Source organism: Oncorhynchus nerka, linkage group LG17, assembly GCF_034236695.1.
Source record: "Oncorhynchus nerka isolate Pitt River linkage group LG17, Oner_Uvic_2.0, whole genome shotgun sequence".
NCBI lineage: Eukaryota > Metazoa > Chordata > Actinopteri > Salmoniformes > Salmonidae > Oncorhynchus > Oncorhynchus nerka.
The window spans coordinates 38,953,141-38,973,060 of NC_088412.1; the positions used below are offsets into that span (position 1 = coordinate 38,953,141).

Sequence of the window (19,920 nt, forward strand, 5' to 3'; positions counted from 1 at the left end):
CACTGCTTAATGTGCACTCACACACATGTGCACTCACACACTTTGTACATGGTGAGTGTGTGTGTGTGTGTGTGTGCATACCGGCTTGTGTGTGGGGGGAGGTGTGCGCGTGTGTGAATACTTGCGCAGAGGTGTGTGTGTCTTGGCAGCACTCTCTCCATGGCTCAGTAGTGTCGTTGTGTTGCGTGAGAACCAGCAGCACCTCTCGTCTCTGAGGCATTACTGCTGTAAATCTTCTTTTGTTTTGGTTCCCAAGAAAAAAAAAGGTGTTTTATTTGTGTGTAATTTTCTGTCCAGACCGAGTAATGTGTCTCCCACTACTTTCCCCAGTCAGATTAATACCTGTCTAGCTCTCTGTCTACCTGCCAGGTAAGGTATGGTTGTGCAAACAGGTACACACACGCATGCACACACACACACACACACATACAAACAGACCTGCGTGTTGTGTTATAATAGTCCTGAACCTTGCTGTACTCTGTCAAACAGAAAACAGAAACACAACTTTAGCTAACAGAGGCTCCTGAGTCCAGAGCTCTTCGCTGCCACACTTGAATCACCTCAACCACATTTTGCTTTTAGTAAGAAGTGGATTTACAGTTGTGGTGGCCACTGGGACTGTGAGGGCTGCTGAACTTTATGTTATGTTGTGTTGTTGAGTACACTATGTCTCCCGCAAATTGACTGTCCTGCGAATCCCTTTTCCTGTATGTTTCTATGCTGTAATGGAAGTTGCACATGGCTCAGTGATGCACACTGTTATGGTGTGTTTGTTTGTTTTTCTTATGTTATGTATTGTTGTTGTCGGCAAATTGAGAGAGAGTGTGTGTGTGTTTCTGTGCGTGCGTGCGTGCTCCGGCATATGTGCGTGCTCCTGTGCGTGCGTATCTCACTTCATATTCTGATACCGTCCTAGTAGAGACAGAGGTCCCTGACTCACCTTACAGTGTCAATGGGAAATCCAGCTCAAACAGCACAGAAACTCCCCCTGGGACTGGAAATGTCTGCTCCGGAGCTTTTTACATTGTCTGCGAGGGGAAAGAAAAAGGTATCAGACTGACTGGAGCATCTGTTCCTAATGCCGAACAGGTAGTGACAACTCCAGATTGTCAGTTCAGAGTCTGCAGACTAAGCACAGCGTTTTTAGGAGCAGGAGCTCGGGCTTCCTGCATTCTCTTGGCCTCTCTTCTGTGGCTACTTATGGAACCACAACCACAGCTCCAAATGAACGCATCTTCAGTTTCCCAGAACCCATCACACTTATATGGGAGATGTGTGTCAATAATGGGCCGCTAATGGAACATTGATGCATCACTCATTACGTCATTGTAGCTTCAGAATTGAAGATACTGTATTAGGCTGTGGAGATTCGACGCATTCGAGATTAGAATGTATCTTACTTTGGGTGCGTTCGTAAATTCACTCTGGCTATCTACTCTGATTTCTGAGCACTCTCGAATGAGTGTGCCAGAGCCAAAAACAACTGATGAATTTACGAACGCTCAAAATCTGATGAATATGGCTGGTGTCAGTAAACATCAGTAAAAAACGTCATTAAATTGTTGCCAGCAGCACAGTCACCAACCCTCTGGATAGCATGAAAACAGCCTAACCAGCTCTGCTAGGGTGAGTGAAATGGTCAGAGTGAGTTGTTCTCTTATTTGTGTCTGGAAGTAGCTATGTTAGCCAGTTAGCTTGGGTGCTGGACTTCCGTTGTGAGGTCAGAACACTCAGATCAAGCCGATTCCTCTCCAGAGTGTCCAGGGTGCGCTCTGAACTCTCCGAGAGCGAAACACTCTGAATTTACAAATGGACAACTTGACAAAGCTTTGAATTTACGAACGCCCAGAGCGCACTCTGAGCACACTCTGGCACTCCAGATTGAATTTACGAACACACCCTTTATGTTCGCCACTTTGTCATCATAGAGCTATTCTCAGGCAGTTACTAAAAATGAATAGAACACCAAAGTGACTGTTCAGAGCTCCCGTGTGAACACCAACTCAGCAGTATAGTTGTTCATTAGGCCTGATAGTCGTGTAACTGTAAGTACACTGTAAAAACATAAAACATGTGACACGTTTATAACCCAAATGTCAGTGTTTAAAACTGAAATATTATAAATTTTGACGTGCCGATAGGTGTTCTCATCTTAAACACAGGCGTTTAGAATGCAAGATTAAAAGATGATAGTCAGCTTTTTCCAGTCAGTTTCCAACCAGGAGAACACCTATACTGTATAGCCTAAGTGTTCAGATTTAAACACTAGTGTTTACTTTCCCGTCGTCCTTTTTAGAGTGCATTTAGTCTTTGATGTAACTTTCTATGCCTATTACTCAGATTAGTGTTCGGAATGTCGGTCACCTTACCTACATTTCAGCACAACGAAACAGGACATTTGATTCAATAAATATTTTAAATCTTGTGGGGTTATTGTTACTCGACTGTGTGAGTAACTCTCTGAGTGAAAAAGATGTGGGTGGTGCCTCATTATCATATTTCCCAGCATGTTTTGTTGCAGGTTGATTTTTGTGTGTGTGGGGGAGGTGTGTGTGCGTGTGTGAATACTTGCGCACAGGTGTGTGTGTCTTGGCAGCACTCTCTCCATGGTTCAGTAGTGTCGTCATGTTGCGTGAGAACCAGCAGCACCTCTCGTCTCTGAGGCATTACTGCTGTAAATCTTATTTTGTTTTGGTTCCCAATAAAAAAAGGTGTCAATATAGCTTATTTGTGTGTAATTTTCTGGCCAGACCTAGTAATGTGTCTCCCACTACTTTCAATCAAATGTCCTGTTCATTTGTGAACACCTATACTGTATGTCCTAAGCGTTCAGAACTTTCTTCTGAAACTCGTCAGCCTATTCTTGTTTTGAGAAATGAAGGCTATTCCATGTGAGAAATTGCCTAGAAACTGAAGATCTCATACAACTCTGACTGACGAGTTTCAGAAGAAAGTCATCTGAGTAATCTGAAACCACAAATGCTGATGCTCCAGATACTCAACTAGTTTAAAGAAGGGCAGTTTTATTGCTTCTTTAATCAGGACAACAGTTTTCAGCTGTGCTAACACAATTGCAAAATGGTTTTCTAATGATCAATTAGCCTTATGAAATGTTAAACTTAGATTAGCCAACACAAGGTGCAAAAACAAGGACATTTCTAAGTGACCTTATGTACAGTTGAAGTTGGAAGTTTACATACACTTAGGTCGGAGTCATTAACCTCTCCCACCTCGACAACAGCCAGTGAAATTGCAGGGCGCCAAATTCAAAACAACAGAAATCACATAATTAACATTCCTCAAACATACAAGTATTATCCACCATTTTAAAGATAAACTTCTTGTAAATCCAACCACAGTGTCCAATTTCAAAAAGGCTTTACTGCAAAAGCACACCAAACGATTATGTTAGGTCAGTACATAGTCACAGAAAAACACAGCCATTTTTCCAGCTAAAGAGAGGAGTCACAAAAAGCAGTTATAGAGATAAAATTAATCACTAACCTTTGATGATCTTCATCAGATGGCACTCATAGGACTTCATGTTACACAATACATGCATTGTCTCAAACAAACACCCGGTGAAAGTGCAGAGAGCCACATCAAATAACAGAAATACTCATCATAAACATTGATAAACGATACAAGTGTTAAGCATGGAATTATAGATAAACTTCTCCTTAATGCAGAGTCAGATTTCAAAAATCCTTTACGGCGAAAGCACACTTTGTGATTATGTTAGGTCAGCTCCTAGCCACAGAAACTCAAGGCGCGTGCACTAATTCTAGACGAAAAGTTTTAAAAGTACAATAAAAGTTAGTAGAAACATGCCAAACAATGTTTAAAATCAATCCTACGGTTGTTTCGTCAAAAAAGAATCAATAATATTTCAGCCGGACAAAAGCTTCGTCAATAGGAAAGGAGAAACAAGAAAGGTGCGTTCACGATCAGATACATGGCTGATGAATGGAAATTTCCACTTGCCACAGATTGAAAGTGCAGTAACTCCCTCATTTTTCAGAGTAAAAGCCTGAAACAATGCCTAAAGACTGGTCACATGTTGAGGAAGCCATAGAGGTCATGAACTGGGCCCTAAGTTTTTGTATGATGGATGGGCTTTCAATGGAAAAACAGCCTTTCAAAATAATAGTACTTCCTGGTTGGATTTTCCATATCAGTTCTGTTATACTCACAGACATTATTTTAAGAGTTTTGGAAACTTTAGAGTGTTTTCCATCCAAATCTACTAATTATATGCATATCCTATCTTCTGGGCCTGAGTAACAGGCAGTTTAATTATGGCACGCTTTTCATCCAAAATTCTAAATGCTGCCCCATACCCTTTTTTATTTTACCTTTATTTATTTAACTAGTCAAGTCAAATTCTTAACTGCCTGTTCAGGGGCAGAACGACAGATTTATACCTTGTCAGCTCAGGGGGTTGAACTTGCAACCTTCTGATTACTAGTCCAACGCTCTAACCACTAGGCTACCCTGCCACCCTAGTGAAGTTAAAACTCATTTGTCAACCAAACCACACATTTTTTGTTAACAAACTATAGTTTTTGCAAGTTGGTTAGGACGTCTACTTTGTGCATGACACAAGTTATTTTTCCGACAATTGTTTACAGACAGATTATTTAATGTATAATTCACTCTATCACAATTCCAGTGGGTCAGAAGTTTACGTACACTAAGTTGATTGTGCCTTTAAACAGCTTGGAAAATTCCAGAAAATGATGTAATGGCTTGAGAAGCTTCTGATAGGCTAATTGATCATTGATCATTTGAGTCAATTGGAAGTGTACCTGTGGATGTATTTCAAGGCCTACCTTCAAACTCAGTGGCTCTTTGCTTGACAACATGGGAAAATGAAAAGAAATCAGCCAAGACCTCAAAACATTGTAGATTGTAGACCTCCACAAGTCTGGTTCATCCATGGAAGCAATTTGCAAACGCCTGAAGGTACCACGTTCATCTGTACAAACAATAGTACGCAAGTATAAACACCATGGGACCACACAGCCGTCATACCACTCAGGAAGGAGACGTGTTCTGTCTCCTAGAGATTGACTTACTTTGGTGCGAAAAGGGCAAATCAATCCCAGAACAACAGCAAAGGACCTTGTGAAGATGCTGGAGGAAACCGGTACAAATGTATCTATATCGACATAACCTGAAAGACCGCTCAGCAAGGAAGAAGCCACTGCTCCAAAGCCACCATAAAAAAGCTAGACTACGGCTTGCAACTGCACATGAGGACAAGGATCATACTTTTTGAAGAAATGTCCTCTGGTCTGATGAAACAAAAATAGAATTGTTTGGCCATAATGATCATTGTTATGTTTGGAGGGAAAAGGGGAGGCTTGCAAGCCAAAGAACACCATCCCAAATGTGAAGCACTGTTGGCAGCATCATGTTGCCAATGTTGTGGGGGTGCTTTGCTGCAGGAGGGACTGGTGCACTTCACAAAATAGATGGCCTCATGAGGCAGGAAAAACATGTGGATATATTGAAGCAACATCTCAAGACATCAGTCATGAAGTTAAAGCTTGGTCGCAAATGGGTCTTCCAAATGGACAACAACCCCAAGCATACTTCCAAAGTTGTGGCAAAATGGCTTAAGGACAACAAAGTCAAGGTATTGGAGTGGCCATCACGAAGCCCTGACCTCATTCCTATAGAACATTTGTGGGCAGAACTGCAAAAGCGTATGCGAGCAAGGAGGCCTACAGATCTGACTCAGTTACACCAGCTCTGTCAGGACGAATGGGCCAAATTTCACCCAACTTTTTGTGGGAAGCTTGTGGAAGGCTACCCAAAATGTTTGACTCAAGTTAAACAATTTAAAGTCAATGCTACCAAATACTAATTTGACTGTATGTAAATATCTGACCCACTGGGAATGTGATGAAATAAATAAAAGCTGAAATAAATAATTCTCTCTAGCATTATTCTGACATTTCACATTCTTAAAATAAAGCGGTGATCCTAACTGACCTAAGACAGGGAATTTTTACTAGGATTAAATGTCAGGAATTGTCAAACTGAGTTTAAATGTATTTGGCGAAGGGGTATGTAAACTTTCGACTTCAACTGTATATACAGTACCAGTCGAAAGTTTGGACACACCTAATAATTCAAGGGTTTATCTTTAATTTGACAATTTCCTACATTGTAGAATAATAGTGAAGACATCAAAACTATGAAATAACACATATGGAATCATGTAGTAACCAAAAAAGTGTTCAACAAATCAAAATATATTTTATATTTTAGATTCTTAAAAGAATCCACCCTTTGCCTTGATTACAGCTTTGGACAACCAGCTTCACTTGGAACACTTTTCCAACAGTCTTGAAGGAGTTCCCACATATGCTGATCACTTGTTGGCTGCTTTCCTTCACTTTGTGGGTCAACTCATCCCAAACCACCTCAATTGGGTTAACCTCTCTAGGGTATGTGGGACGCTAGCGTCCCATCTGGCCAACATCCAGTGATATTGCAGAGCGCCAAATTCAAATACAGAAATTCTCATTATAAAAATTCAGAAAACAAAACATATTTGACATATTTTACACATTAACTTCTTGTTAATCTAACCACGGTGTCAGATTTATAAAATGTTTTTCGGTGAAAGCATACCTAGCCCAGAATATAGCCCAGTTGACAAGTTATTACAAACAGTAACCAGCCAAGCAGAAGCGTTACAAAACTCAGAAATAGAGATAAAATTAATCACTTACCTTTGATGATCTTCATATGGTGGCAATCAGAAGACATTCATTTACTCAATAAATGTTCCTTTTGTTCGATAAAAAGTATCTTTATATTCAAAAACCTCTGTTTTGTTCGCGCATTTTCTTCAGTAATCCACAGGCTCAAACGCAGTCAAAACAGGCAGACAAAAAAAAATCAAAATTATATCCGTAAAGTTCATAGAAACAGGTTGTTTTTAGCCTAAATAAACTATAATATTTCAACCGGACAATAACGTTGTCAATATAAAAGGTAAACAAGAAATGCACTCTCTCGGGATTGCGCATGAAAAAGCTCTGCGACACGGTAGGGTCCACTCATTCAGACTGCTCTTACTCCCTAATTTATGAGAATACAAGGCTGAAACTATTTCAAAAGACTGTTGACATCTAGTGGAAGCCATAGGAACTGGAAATTGAGTCCCTAGTCAATGGATGCTGTAATGGCTTTGAATAGAAAACTACAAAACCAACAAAAAAACTACTTCCTGAATGTCTTTTTCTCAGGTTTTCGCCTGCCAAATCAGTTCTGTTATATTCACAGACACTTTTCTAACAGTTTTAATACTCTAACAGAGTATTTTCTATCCAAATCTACCAGTTATATGCATATCATATCTTCTGGGCCCGGGTAGCAGGCCGTTTAATTTGGGCATGCTTTTCATCCAAAATTCCGAATGCTGCCCCCTACCCTAGAGAAGTTAAGGTCCGTGGATCGTGAGGCCAGGTCATCTGATGCAGCCCTCCGTCACTCTCCTTCTTGGTCAAATAGCACTCACACCACCTGGAGGTGTGTTGGGTAATTTTTCTGTTGAAAAACGCAAACAAAATGGGATGGCATATCACTACACAATGCTGTGGTAGCCATGCTGGTTAAGTGTGCCTTGAATTCTTAATAAATCACAGACAGTTTCACCAGCAAAGCACCCCACAACATCACAGCTCCTCCTTCATGCTTCACGGTGGGAACTACACATCCGGAGATCATCCGTTCACCTACTCTGTGTTTGGAATCCAAAATCTCAAATTTGCACTCATCATACCAAAGGACAGTTTTTCTAATGTGGCCCAAGCAAGTCTCTTCTTCTCATTGGTGTCCTTTAGTAGTGTTTTTTTGTTGCAGCAATTTGACCATGAAAGCCAGATTCATGCAGTCTCCTCTGAACATTTGATGTTGACATGTGTCTGTTACTTGTACTCTGTGAAGCATTTATTTGGGCTGCAATCTGAGGTGCAGTTAACTCTAATGAACTTATCCTCTGGAGCAGGGGTAACTCTGGGTCTTCCATTCCTGTGGCGGTCCTCATGAGAGCCAGTTTCATCATGGCACTTGATGGTTTTTGCTACCGCACTTGAAGAAACTTTCAAAGTTCTTGAAATGTTCTGGATTGACTGACCTTCATGTCTTAAAGTAATGAGGGACTGTTGTTTCGCTTTGCTTATTTGAGCTGTTCTTGCCATAATATGGACATGGTCTTTTACCAAATAGGGCTATCTTCTGTGTACCACCCCTACCTTGTCACAACACAACTGATTGGCTCAAACGCATTAAGAAGGAAAGAAATTCCACAAATGAACTTTTAACAAGTCACACCTGTTAATTGAAATGCATTCCAGGTGCCTACCTCATGAAGCTGGTTGAGAGAATGCCAAGAGTGTGCAAAGCTGTCATCGAGGCAAAGGGTGGCTACTTTGAAGAATATCAAATATCAAATTAGTTTTGTTTAACACTTTTTGGTTACTGCATGACTCCATGTGCTATTTCATAGTTTTGATGTCTTCACTATTATTCTACAATGTAGAAAGATAGTAAAATTAAAGAAAAACTCTTAGGTGTGTCCAAACCTTTGACTGGTAGGGTTGCCTTTTTTTGCATGTTATTTTGGGATATAACATATCAGTTTTAAAACAATGTATAATAATAATCATTGAGTTAAAGCCGCATACAAACATGGTTTATTTCTGGATTTCTTAAGGCGGCTCCAGAATTCAGGTCTTTCAGCTTAGCTTAGTGCTTTCTGTGGTACTGTGGGGGCTGCCGGTGGAAAATACAGAGCGTAGGGGTTGGTAATGTTCTCTTGTTGCGCCGTGATTGGCTTAGTGTTCTGTCACTCACGGGGACACTACGTCACTGCCAAAATCTAAGGGTAGAGCTTGAAAATTCAAGCCACTTGGGTTACATTAGAAGTGCCCATCCAAGAAGGTTCAAGGTCATTGATAAAATTACGTCAAATCACGTTATATCTACAGTAGCTTTGATTGAACTGATCAACATCATACATCATGTCAACATCATACTTTCAAAATCTTAGTTAGCAGTTATCATCATGAATCAAGTCAACAATATACTGGCAAATCCTTTTTAATCCGTGTCCTATGAACAGAAATAATTAAGATAAATTATAGATACAATATTTCGGTGCTCTTCGGCCATTGGACATAAACATAAGACAACAAGTTGGAAATCGCAAATTCAACATTGAGTGGTTTGGAAGGAATCAGTGGCTAACTGCAAGCATTGCAAAGCAATCACTACCCTGCTATTCAATTGAGTGGGTGTGTGGTCCCATTTCTGGCTTTAAGGGTGGTCTCTTTACCAAGCTTAAAATGACAAATATTCAACATTGGCCATGTTGTCAATCCAGCATCATTTCTGCCGTTCTCAAAACAACTGTTTAACTTGGAACTGGGAAATCTGACTTCAGTGAGTTCAAGACAACTGGGATTTCGGGAATAAATGAGCTCCGACTGGGAAAATACATTTAGAAAGGTCATCCAACTCGGAATTCCTGGCCTCTTACTAGAGCCGCGACCTGGAGGTCACTGACGTCATCATGATTCAACCTTGTTTTTTCCGAGTTCCCAGTTGTCTTGAAAGCACCATAAATCCAGAAAATGCTAGACTTTGATGACAAAGTTTGACGACGAAATTTGCCCATGAAGAACTCCCGTGCCACCTTCCTGTTCAAATGAGCACAGCACAACAAGGTGAGTCCAAAAATGTATTGTACACAACTACATAAATGATGTAATATGCCAGTGAGATACCTATACTGCAGCTAAGAAAGTAATACTAAGTGTATGTTGTGTATTAAACTGTTAGGAGCCCATGTGTCTCACCCTAATCATTTGCTCCCTTTTCCTCTCCTAATTTTGCCTACTGTTCTGACTTGGTGGTGCACATGTAGCCTATAACCTATTTAGAGAAATGTAATCTTTGAATATTGTAAGAGCTTTCGTTGTCTGCTTTTATGCCCACTTTATTTATCCCATGGTTCTGACTTGGTGTACAGGGAGAACACTGTAAGAATGGCCCATGTTCTGTATTCTGTCGCTGTACATTTAAAAAATGCTAAACAAATATTTAGATTGACTACGGCCGTCCTCTTACCTGCCTCTTATCTGCTTGTCGTCCCGTTATGCCATAGTTTTTTAAAGGCAGTAAATGAGCCTGAATTAGCTGTTTTGCTGCCAGACGAGGCTCTGCTGATAGCCAGGTGTAGCAGTGGCAAGGTTTTGTGACTGCTGTTGTGACTCTGCTGTTGGGACAGCTTTATGTAGGCCCTAACATTTTGTGGGCACAGTTTGTCACCGTTATTGTGCAATTAATGAATTGTTTAGTGTTGTGTTGTGTAGTGTAGTGGCTTTGCTGGCATGCGTCCCCCCCCCCCAAAAAAAAATGTGTTGCCCAACCAAGATTTACGTGCAAAAATTGACACTGGCATCGAATAAACATGTTTTGGTGTTTACAATCCAAACACTGTGACGTGTTTTTATATAAATTATAAATGTATTGATGTGTTTAAAAAGTGTTGCAGAAAAGTGTTTAGTTATGTGTTCAGATCCTAAACACTTGGATTTCACAGTGTAGGAACCCCTGTTGATTTAGGGTGGAGGTTTAGAAAAAGGAGGACGGTGGAATAGGTAAGTGGAAGGAGGAGGTGGAAGAGAGGGGTGGAAGAAGTAGGTGGAGAGGACCAGAGCGTTTGATCTGGAGTCTACTGGAACTGGAAGTCATGACAACTTGATTGGCTTCAGTTAAACAAGCCAGGACAGAGTTCCCTTGGATGTAGAATAGAATCTTTCATCATGTCTTGTCTGCGTCCCAAATGGCACCATATTCCCTTTGTAGTACACTACTTTTGACCAGAGCCCTATAGGCTCTGGTCAAAAGGGGAATCGGGCGCCATTTGGGATGCAGACTGTCTTAATGTTAAATGTTTAATCTATTCCCTCCTTGGGAATCCATCCCTACATTCCCAGAGAACCCGATATTCGTCCCTCTCCTCCTCCTCCCCCCATCCCTCTGCATTTGAATAAGAGAGAAGAGCCTGATTAGATTTTTATTCCAAATGAAAGAGAGAAACCACTCCAGCGCCAAAACTAAAAAGGAATACTGTACGATAAAAATAATGAGGCTTTTTAAAGAAAATTAATAGCTCCAGATGACTCGTATTCCCTCTCATCTTGAACCCCCCCCCCCCTGGAAGATGAGATGGCTGCTTCTTAAACCCTAAGTGGGCGATCTTTGCTCAAAATAGCCTACTATGCCAGCCTGCTCTGCTCAGTAGCATGTCTGTGATTACATGGCTGCATCATAATTATCAGAAAGGGAAAGCCTTCGTTTTTATGATTATCATGCAATAAAGATGTGAGAGGCTACAGCCATGAAATCATAATTAAAGATTGGTTTGGGCTCTGGGAAGCGGAGCTGGCCATGTCATTCCTGTGGTTGCTAGCTGCAGTTTCTTGGTCTGTTATCTCATCTGCTCTCGGAGGGCTGTGCTGAGCTCCATGCCCCAGGCTCTTACAAGCTTGCACCATGGGTGGTAGGCTGATGGGCGAGTGAGATGGAGGGATAGAAGGATGGGTGGATGAGTCTCTCTGGGTGTTCTCAGTTGGAAACCCAGCTCCTGTCTCTGACTTTCGCTCTTCCGTCTGAAGCTCATTCATCACAAATGACACACTATTCCCTTGATATTGCACTACTTGCATGCCTGTGTCACTATGGGCCCTGGTCAAAAGCATGCCTGTATCACTATGGGCCCTGGACAAAAGCATTCCTGTGTCCCTATGGGCCCTTGTCAAAAGTACACTCTAAGAAAGAAAAGGTGCTGTGTAGAACCATATAGGATTCTTCAGTTTGTCCCCATAGGGGAATCATTTTTTGTGATGGGTATAACCTTTTGCAGAGGGTTCTGACTAGAACTCTTTATTTAGGGTTCTTCAAAGAACCCCCTGTATATGGTTCTACCCAGAACTCTCTATGGAGGGTTCTGCCAAGAACCCCTTTGAAGGGTTCTACAGTGAACCCTTTTATCTTTGGAGGGTTCTTTGAACCCTTTATGAATGGTTCCACCAGCCTAATTAGCCTTTAAAAAATATACATATTTATGAGAATACAATACTGTAAATAATAAAGCCTTTCTTTGAGGGCCTAGTTATACCCTAACAGAGTGATGTTAGGAATCTCCTGGTTTACAGATCACATCAGGCCTACAAGTCACATTATGCTGGCTTGCAAAGTGATGTGTGATTCCTATTGGAATCCAGCCCGGGTTATCCAACAAGTGTAATTGTTAGTTACCCATAACCTGCATTCAGAATGACTGCCAGAGTAGAGAAGATTGAATACTGAGACGACCTCAATCATCTAAACAGGAACAACCATTTCAGTAACAAGCGCAAAAAATTCTAACAGATTGAATTAGTTTAGAAAACTGTATGTTATTTATATTTTTTGTGTAGCATGAAATTAATCAACACATGCAAAAATACAAATATTACAGTAAATCAAACAATTACAGTACCAGTCAAAAGTTTTTGCACCTGCTCATTCAATGGTTTTTCTTTATTTTGACTGTCTTCTACATTGTAGAATAGAGAAGACATCAACACTGTTAAATAACACATATGGAATCATGTAGTAACCAAAAAAAGTGTTAAAGAAATCTAAATCTATTTCATATTTCAGATTCTTCAAAGTAGCCACCCTTTGCCTTGATTACAGCTTTGGACAACCAGCTTCACTTGGAAAACTTTTCCAACAGTCTTGAAGGAGTTCCCACAAATGCTGAACACTTGTTAGCTGATTTTCCTACACTCTGCAGTCCAACTCATCCCAAACCATCTCAAATGGGTTGAGGTCGGGTAGTTGTGGAGGCCAGGTCATCTGATGCAGCACTCCATCACTCTCCTTCTTGGTCAAATAGCTCTTACACAGCCTGGAGGTGTGTTGGGTCATTGTCCTGTTGAAAAACAAATTATAGTCCCACTATAAACCAGAAGGGATGGAATATCGCTGCAGAATGCCGTGGTAGCCATGCTGGTAAAGAGTGCCTTGATTTCTAAATAAATCACTGACAGTATCACCAGCAAAGCACCCCCACACCATCACAACTCCTACTCCATGGTTCACGTTGGAAACCACATGTGGAGATATTTTATTTGTCACATGCACCAACTACAACAGGTGTAGTAGGCTTTAAAGGGAAATGCTTACTTACAAGCAATTAACCAACAATGCAGTTAAGAAAATACCTACAAAAAAAGTAAGAGATAAGAATAACAAATCATTAAAGAGCAGCAGTAAATAATAATAGCAGGGCTATATACAGGTGGTACAGGTACAGAGTCAATGTGCAGGGGTACCAGTGTCCTACTCTGTGTCTCACAAAGACACAACGGTTGGAACCAAAAATCTCAAATTTGGACCAAAGGACAAATTTCCACCAGTATAATGTCCATTGCTTGTGTTTCTTGGCCCAAGAAATATCTTTGCAGAAATGTGACCATGAAGGCTTTATTCACACAGTCTCCTCTGAACAGTTGATGTTGAGATGTGTCTGTTACTTGAACTCTGTGAAGCACTTATTTGGGCTGCAATTTCTGAGGCTGATAACTCTAATGAACTTTTCCTCTGCATCAGAGGTTACTCTGGGTCTTCCTTTACTGTGGCGGTCCTCATGAGAGCTAGATTCATCATAGCGCTTGATGGTTTTCAAACTTTCAAAGTTCTTGACATTTTCCAGATAACTGACCTGGTCTTAAAGTAATGATGACTTTCATTTCTCTTTGCTTATTTAAGCTGTTCTTGCCATAATATGGTCTTGGTCTTTTACCAAATATGGCTATCTTTTGTATACCACCCCTACCTTGTCACAACACAACTGATTGGCTCAAACGCATTAAGAAGGAAATAAATTCCACAAATTAACAAGGCACACCTGTAAATTGAAATGCATTCCAGGTGACTACCTCACAAAGCTGGTTGAGAGAATGCCAAGAGTGTGCAAAGCTGTCATCAAGGCAAAGGGCGGCTACTTTGAAGAATCTCAAATATATCATATATTTTGATTTAACACTTTTTTGGTTACTACATGTGTTCCATACGTGTTATTTCATAGTGTTGATGTCTTCACTATTTTTCTACAATGTAGAAAATAGTCAAATTAAAGAAAAATGCTGGAATGAGTAGGTGTCCAAACTTTTGACTGGTACTGTATGAAAATCTCCCTGCAATAGAGCATGCTGGGAAATAATATATATGGTTCTTCAATGAGGGAAAAAAGAATTTGATCCCCTGCTGATTTTGTACGTTTGCCCACTGACAAAGAAGGAGGTTCTCACCCAATATTTGACGGTACATGGCCCCATCCATCGTCCCTTTGATGCGGTGAAGTTGTCCAGTCCCCTTAGCAGAAAAACACCCCCAAAACATAATGTTTCCACCTCCATGTTTGACGGTGGGGATGAGGTTCTTGGGGTCATAGGCAGCATTCCTCCTCCTCCAAGCACGGCGAGTTGAGTTGATGCCAAAGAGCTACATTTTGGTCTCATCTGACCACAACACTTTCACCCAGTTGTCCTCTGAATCATTCAGATGTTCATTGGCAAACTTCAGACGGGCATGTATATGTGCTTTCTTGAGCGGGTGCTTCAGGATTTCAATCCTTCACGGCATAGTGTGTTACCAATTATTTTCTTGTTGACTATGGTCCCAGCTGCCTTAAGATCATTGACAAGATCCTCCCATGTAGTTCTGGGCTGATTCCTCACCGTTGTCATGATCTTTGCAACTCCACGAGGTGAGATCTTGCATGGAGCCCCAGGCAGAGGGAGATTGACAGATCTTACATTTGTGAATGATCGCACCAACTGTTGTCACCTTCTCACCAAGCTGCTTGGCGATGGTCTTGTAGCCCATTCCAGCCTTGTGTAGGTCTACAATCTTGTTGGTGATTGCGTGCCCACGAGCGGCTTCTCCTTTTTTTTGCTGATAGGAGTGGACAAGGACAGACGAGTTGTGTGTTCCGAGATGCCGTTCTACACACCACCATTGTACTGTGCCACTATTTTCCTGTTTGTGGCCAGCCTTTTAGCGTGCATGATTCTTGCAATTTTCCTTGGACCTCTTATTAACGAGCTGTTTTCGCCCACAGGACTGCCACTGTAAGTATGTTTTTTGTTTGTTGCACCATTCTCGCTAAACCCGGTCATGCGTAAAAAGCCCAGGAAGCTGGCCATATCTGAGATACCGGAAATGGCGTGCCTGGCATTGCCGATCATACCATGCTCAAAGTCGCTTAGGTCACTCTTTTGACCCATTCTAACGTTCAATCGGACAGTAACTGAATGCCTCAATGCCTGTCTGCCTGCTTTATATAGCAAGCCTCGGGCCACGTGACTAACTTCTAGGAGCGAACCAATTTGTAAGTCGCTCTGGATAAGAGCGTCTGCTAAATGACTTAAATGTAAATGTAAATGTGGCGGTGTACCTTATAAACTGGCCACTGAGTGTATAAGGTTTAATCTCAGTTCTTATATCACCACAGCAACATGGGAGTACCAAAATTGTTCTCTATATATTTTCAAACCATTTGAACTTTGTTTGTTCCTTTACCTTCTCTGCAACCATTTCTCAGAAAGAAATGCAATGCTTTGAGAGTATTTCAAATGCTACACTGACGTACGGTGTGTGTGTGCGTGTGCGCTTGACTGCCTAACCCTACCAGAGTGTACTGAACACAGTACAGTGGATGAAAGCTGGGCCATTGTGTTAGGCATCATCTCATCATAGCATTAGTCTGACATGGGCTGTTTGTGCGTTTCTCTCCGACAGGAGACTGTCATAACAGGCCTGCTCCCTGAGACCACCTACTCTGTCACTGTGGCAGCCTACACCACCAAGGGAGATGGGGCACGCAGTAAGGCCAAGGTGGTCACCACAACAGGAGCAGGTGTGTAGAGCTACACACAAACACAAACACACACACACAGGAGCAAGTGTGCACAGCTAAATCATTGCTCCTTCTTGATCAGGTGATTATTGTGAAAGAGAATGTTTTCTTCCAAAAGGGCACTGCAGTACAAATATCAATATCACTATAATGAAAAATATAATCTAAAATAACCTCATCAATTTATACACAATTTATACACAATTTATACACAATCCTCATCAATTTATACACAATACCCCGTAATGACATAGCGAAAACAGGTTTATGTACATTTTTGCAAATGTATTTAAAAAACTTGCTCAGGTGTATCCTCTTTCCATTGGTCATCCTTGAGCTGTTTCTAGAACTTGATTGGAGTCCGGCTGTGATAAATGTAATTGATTGGGCATGATTTAGAAAGGCACATACCTGTCTGTATGAGGTACAACAGTTGATGGTGCATGTCAAAGCAAAAACCAAGCCATGAGGTCAAAGGAATTGTTCGTAGAGCTCAGAGACAGGATTGTGTCGAGGCACAGATCTGGGGAAGGGTACCCAAACATTTCTGCAGCATTGAAGGTCCCCAAGAAAACAGTGGCCTCCATCACTCTTAAATGGAGGAGATTTGGAACCACCAAGACTCTTCCTACAGCTGTCCGTCCCGCATAACTGAGCAATCTGGGGACAAGGGCCTTAGTCAGGGAGGTGACCGAGAACCCGATGGTCACTCTGACAGAGCTCCAGAGTTCCTCTGTGGAGATGGGAGAACCTTCCAGAAGGACAACCATCTCTGCAACACTCCACCGATCAGGGATTTATGTTAGAGTGGCCAGACGGAAGCCACTCCTCAGTAAAAGGCACATGACAGCCCGCTTGGAGTTTGCCAAAAGGCACCTAAGGGACTCTCAGTCCATGAGAAACAAGATTCTCTGGTCTGATGAAACCAAAATCTTTGGCCTGAATGCCAAGTGCCACATCTGGGGAAAACCTGGCAACATCCCTATGGTGAAGCATGGTGGTGGCAGTATCATGCTATGGGGATGTTTTTCAGCGGTAGGGACTGAGACACTAGTCAGGATCGAGGCAAAGATGAACAGAGCAAAGTCCATAGAGATCCTTTGTGAAAACCGGCTCCAGGGCGCTCAGGACCAGTATAAATGGTGAATGTGCAGTAGTACTCACTCTGACTGGTTTGACCTGAAACTGCCCTTTTACTCTGACTGCTCACAATGGTTGCCTCCCAAATGGCACCATGTTCCCCATATAGTGCACCACTTTCGTCCAGGGCCCATTAGGTGTGTTCAATGTCATTTTAAAGTATTTTTTATGTCATTATCCTAATGATCCTAATCCCTCTCTTTACCCATCAGTCCCAGGCAGGCCCACTATGATGATCAGCACCACCATCGGTAACACAGCCCTCATCCAGTGGCAACCTCCGAAGGAGATGGTGGGAGAGCACATGGGCTACCAGCTGCAGTACAAACGCATGGAGGAGGAGTCGTTCACCGTAAAAGACTTCAAGAAGATAGAAGACCACTTCACCGTCACCGGCCTGCACAAGGGCGCCACCTACATCTTCAAGCTCTGTGCCAAAAACCGGGTGGGCAACGGGGAGGAGTACGCAAAGGAGATTACCACGCCAGACGATGTGCCCAGTAGCTACCCCCAGAACCTGAGCGTTGTGGGCCTGACCACCACCACAACCAAGCTGGCCTGGGAGCCTCCGGTGCTGGCTGAGAGGAACGGGAAGATTGTCCAGTACGTTGTGGTGTACAGAGATATCAACAGCCAGCAGAACCACACCAACAGGTAATATTCAATACCAATGTGAATAAAAAAATGTAAACACCTTCTGAGACATTGATAAACCACTTAACACAGAAAGTCCTCACTTTATCTCAATGAAGTTCATCTTGGATAGTCCATTGTCCTAAAACAGAGGTATCTTATCTTCCCTTATCTCATCTGCCTCAACAGCACGACAGAGACCCAGATGACCATCATGGGGCTGCAGCCTGATACCACCTATGATATCAGGATCAGGGCATTCACCAGCAAGGGAGGGGGACCAATCAGTCCTAGTATACAGAGCAGGACCATGTCTACCGCCATGCCAGGTGAGTATGCGGTGGACATACGCAATGCAGGCGTACACACAAACCCGAGTGCAGGCACACACACACACACACACACACACACACACACACACACACACACACACTGAGAGCATGATCGTGTCGACCTCCATGCCTTATGAGCTCTGCTGATCTGTATAAATAGTCTCACACAGATGCAGACAACACCAGACCCACATGCACACAGGCATGCAAACACACACACACGCACACACACACACACACACACACACACACACACACAGAGCAGATGGTATGGGAGAGGAACAGATGCGTAACTGTGTGTGTGGAAGCTGGTGGCAACTGGACAAGAGTGGCAGAACCAGTCCAGCGTAACCAGTACAGCAGTACATCAGCACCATGGAACACTCCTTTCATGTTCATATTAGGGCACATATGGCTGATGTGGAAATATATGCTAAGCTTCCTGCTACTAGCTATTCATAGTCAAATCTAATGCACAGAGGTCTAGGAGGCAGCTACCAGATACTGGGATTCAGATCCCACTGTTTTACACCCACCAGTTACAGTGAAGTTTAATGTAGAGGAACACTCATGTGAGTAGTTCCCCTGATGTTTTATCATGCATATATTTATGTTCAAGTGTAAATGCAATAACATCTCTTAATGTTACCATTACAAAGTATGGGTCACTGAACATTAGTGAACTATTGTGAATTAGATATCTCTCCAGAGACTCGCTTCATAATCTGTTTATCTGCTCTCTATCTGCTTTGTGTCCCTTACTATTTTATCTCCCAAGATGCTCTAGGGTTCTCCTAGCTCTATCATGTTACAGCAAGTACAGATGACAGTGCTCTTTTATAATTTACCTTCTGTGTGTTTCCTCTGTCTCCGTCACCTCTGTTTCACCCGTCTCTCCCCCACCTAACCTCTCTCTTCACTCTCTCCCCACCTCACCCTCTTTCTCCCCCAACGCACCCTCTCTCACCAACTCCCTCTGTCTCACCCCTCTCTCCTCCACCTCACCCTGTCTGCCTCACCTCACCCTCTGTCTCCCTCCTCTCACCCTCTTTCTCCCCCCAACTCCCCCAGAGTTCACCAAAAACTTTGGTGTGAAAGCCGTGATGAAGACGTCAGTGCTGCTGACTTGGGAAGTGCCAGAAACATACAAGTCTCAAGTGCCTTTCAAAGTAAGTAAAGACAACTCCATCCTGATAGCGTGCCTTTCGCCTGCCCAATGAGGGAATTGCATTGTGCGTGAGTGACGCCACTTTTGTCAGTGGACAATGGAAAGAAGGCTCACACAACACAATGGAGGGGCTAGGATTGAAATATATATTGAAATATCATGGGAATGAGGAAGTATATGGCCAAGCTTTAAATAATAGGTTACGATTTTATATTCCATCACACGTGGTCCATAACTGTCAATGAGGTTCATATAGAAAATTACACAAGGAAGAAGGGAAAATAAAATCATCATGCACTCTAAAAAATGCTGGGTTGTTTGGTTGACACAACTGCTTTGTTGCAGGTGTTGTGTCACTTACGTGGGTTGTTTTCTTAACTGCTTGGTTATTGAGATATGACCCATTGGGTCAAAGCAGGAAGGCTGGAGGCGTAGGTAGGGGCGTGGCTTCCAGATCTTTTTTCTTTTGACACCCATGAGAGTAAATGTCATTTCTGTTCACTGGTTCTGTTGTAATTGTTATCACATAACAAAGGTAAACTTAAAAAAAAAAATTGAAACAAGGCTCAATTCGGTAAGTTGAAAGGCACATTTTTCAGGTTCCAAATCAAAATCTGTGTTCTTTTCAATATAGTTTATTATGCCTGAGG

The 19,920-nt window shown here is 42.2% G+C and overlaps 1 protein-coding gene across 1 annotated transcript in view; it reads left to right on the forward strand.

The window, feature by feature from the left end:
- Nucleotides 1-19,920, forward strand: part of ptprfa (protein tyrosine phosphatase receptor type Fa) — a 441,814-nt gene that overhangs the window by 361,914 nt on the left and 59,980 nt on the right. The window contains 4 exon segments of the mRNA XM_029686556.2: nucleotides 15,880-15,997; nucleotides 17,350-17,791; nucleotides 17,960-18,099; nucleotides 19,174-19,271. Coding sequence (XP_029542416.2) covers nucleotides 15,880-15,997; nucleotides 17,350-17,791; nucleotides 17,960-18,099; nucleotides 19,174-19,271 — 798 coding nt within the window.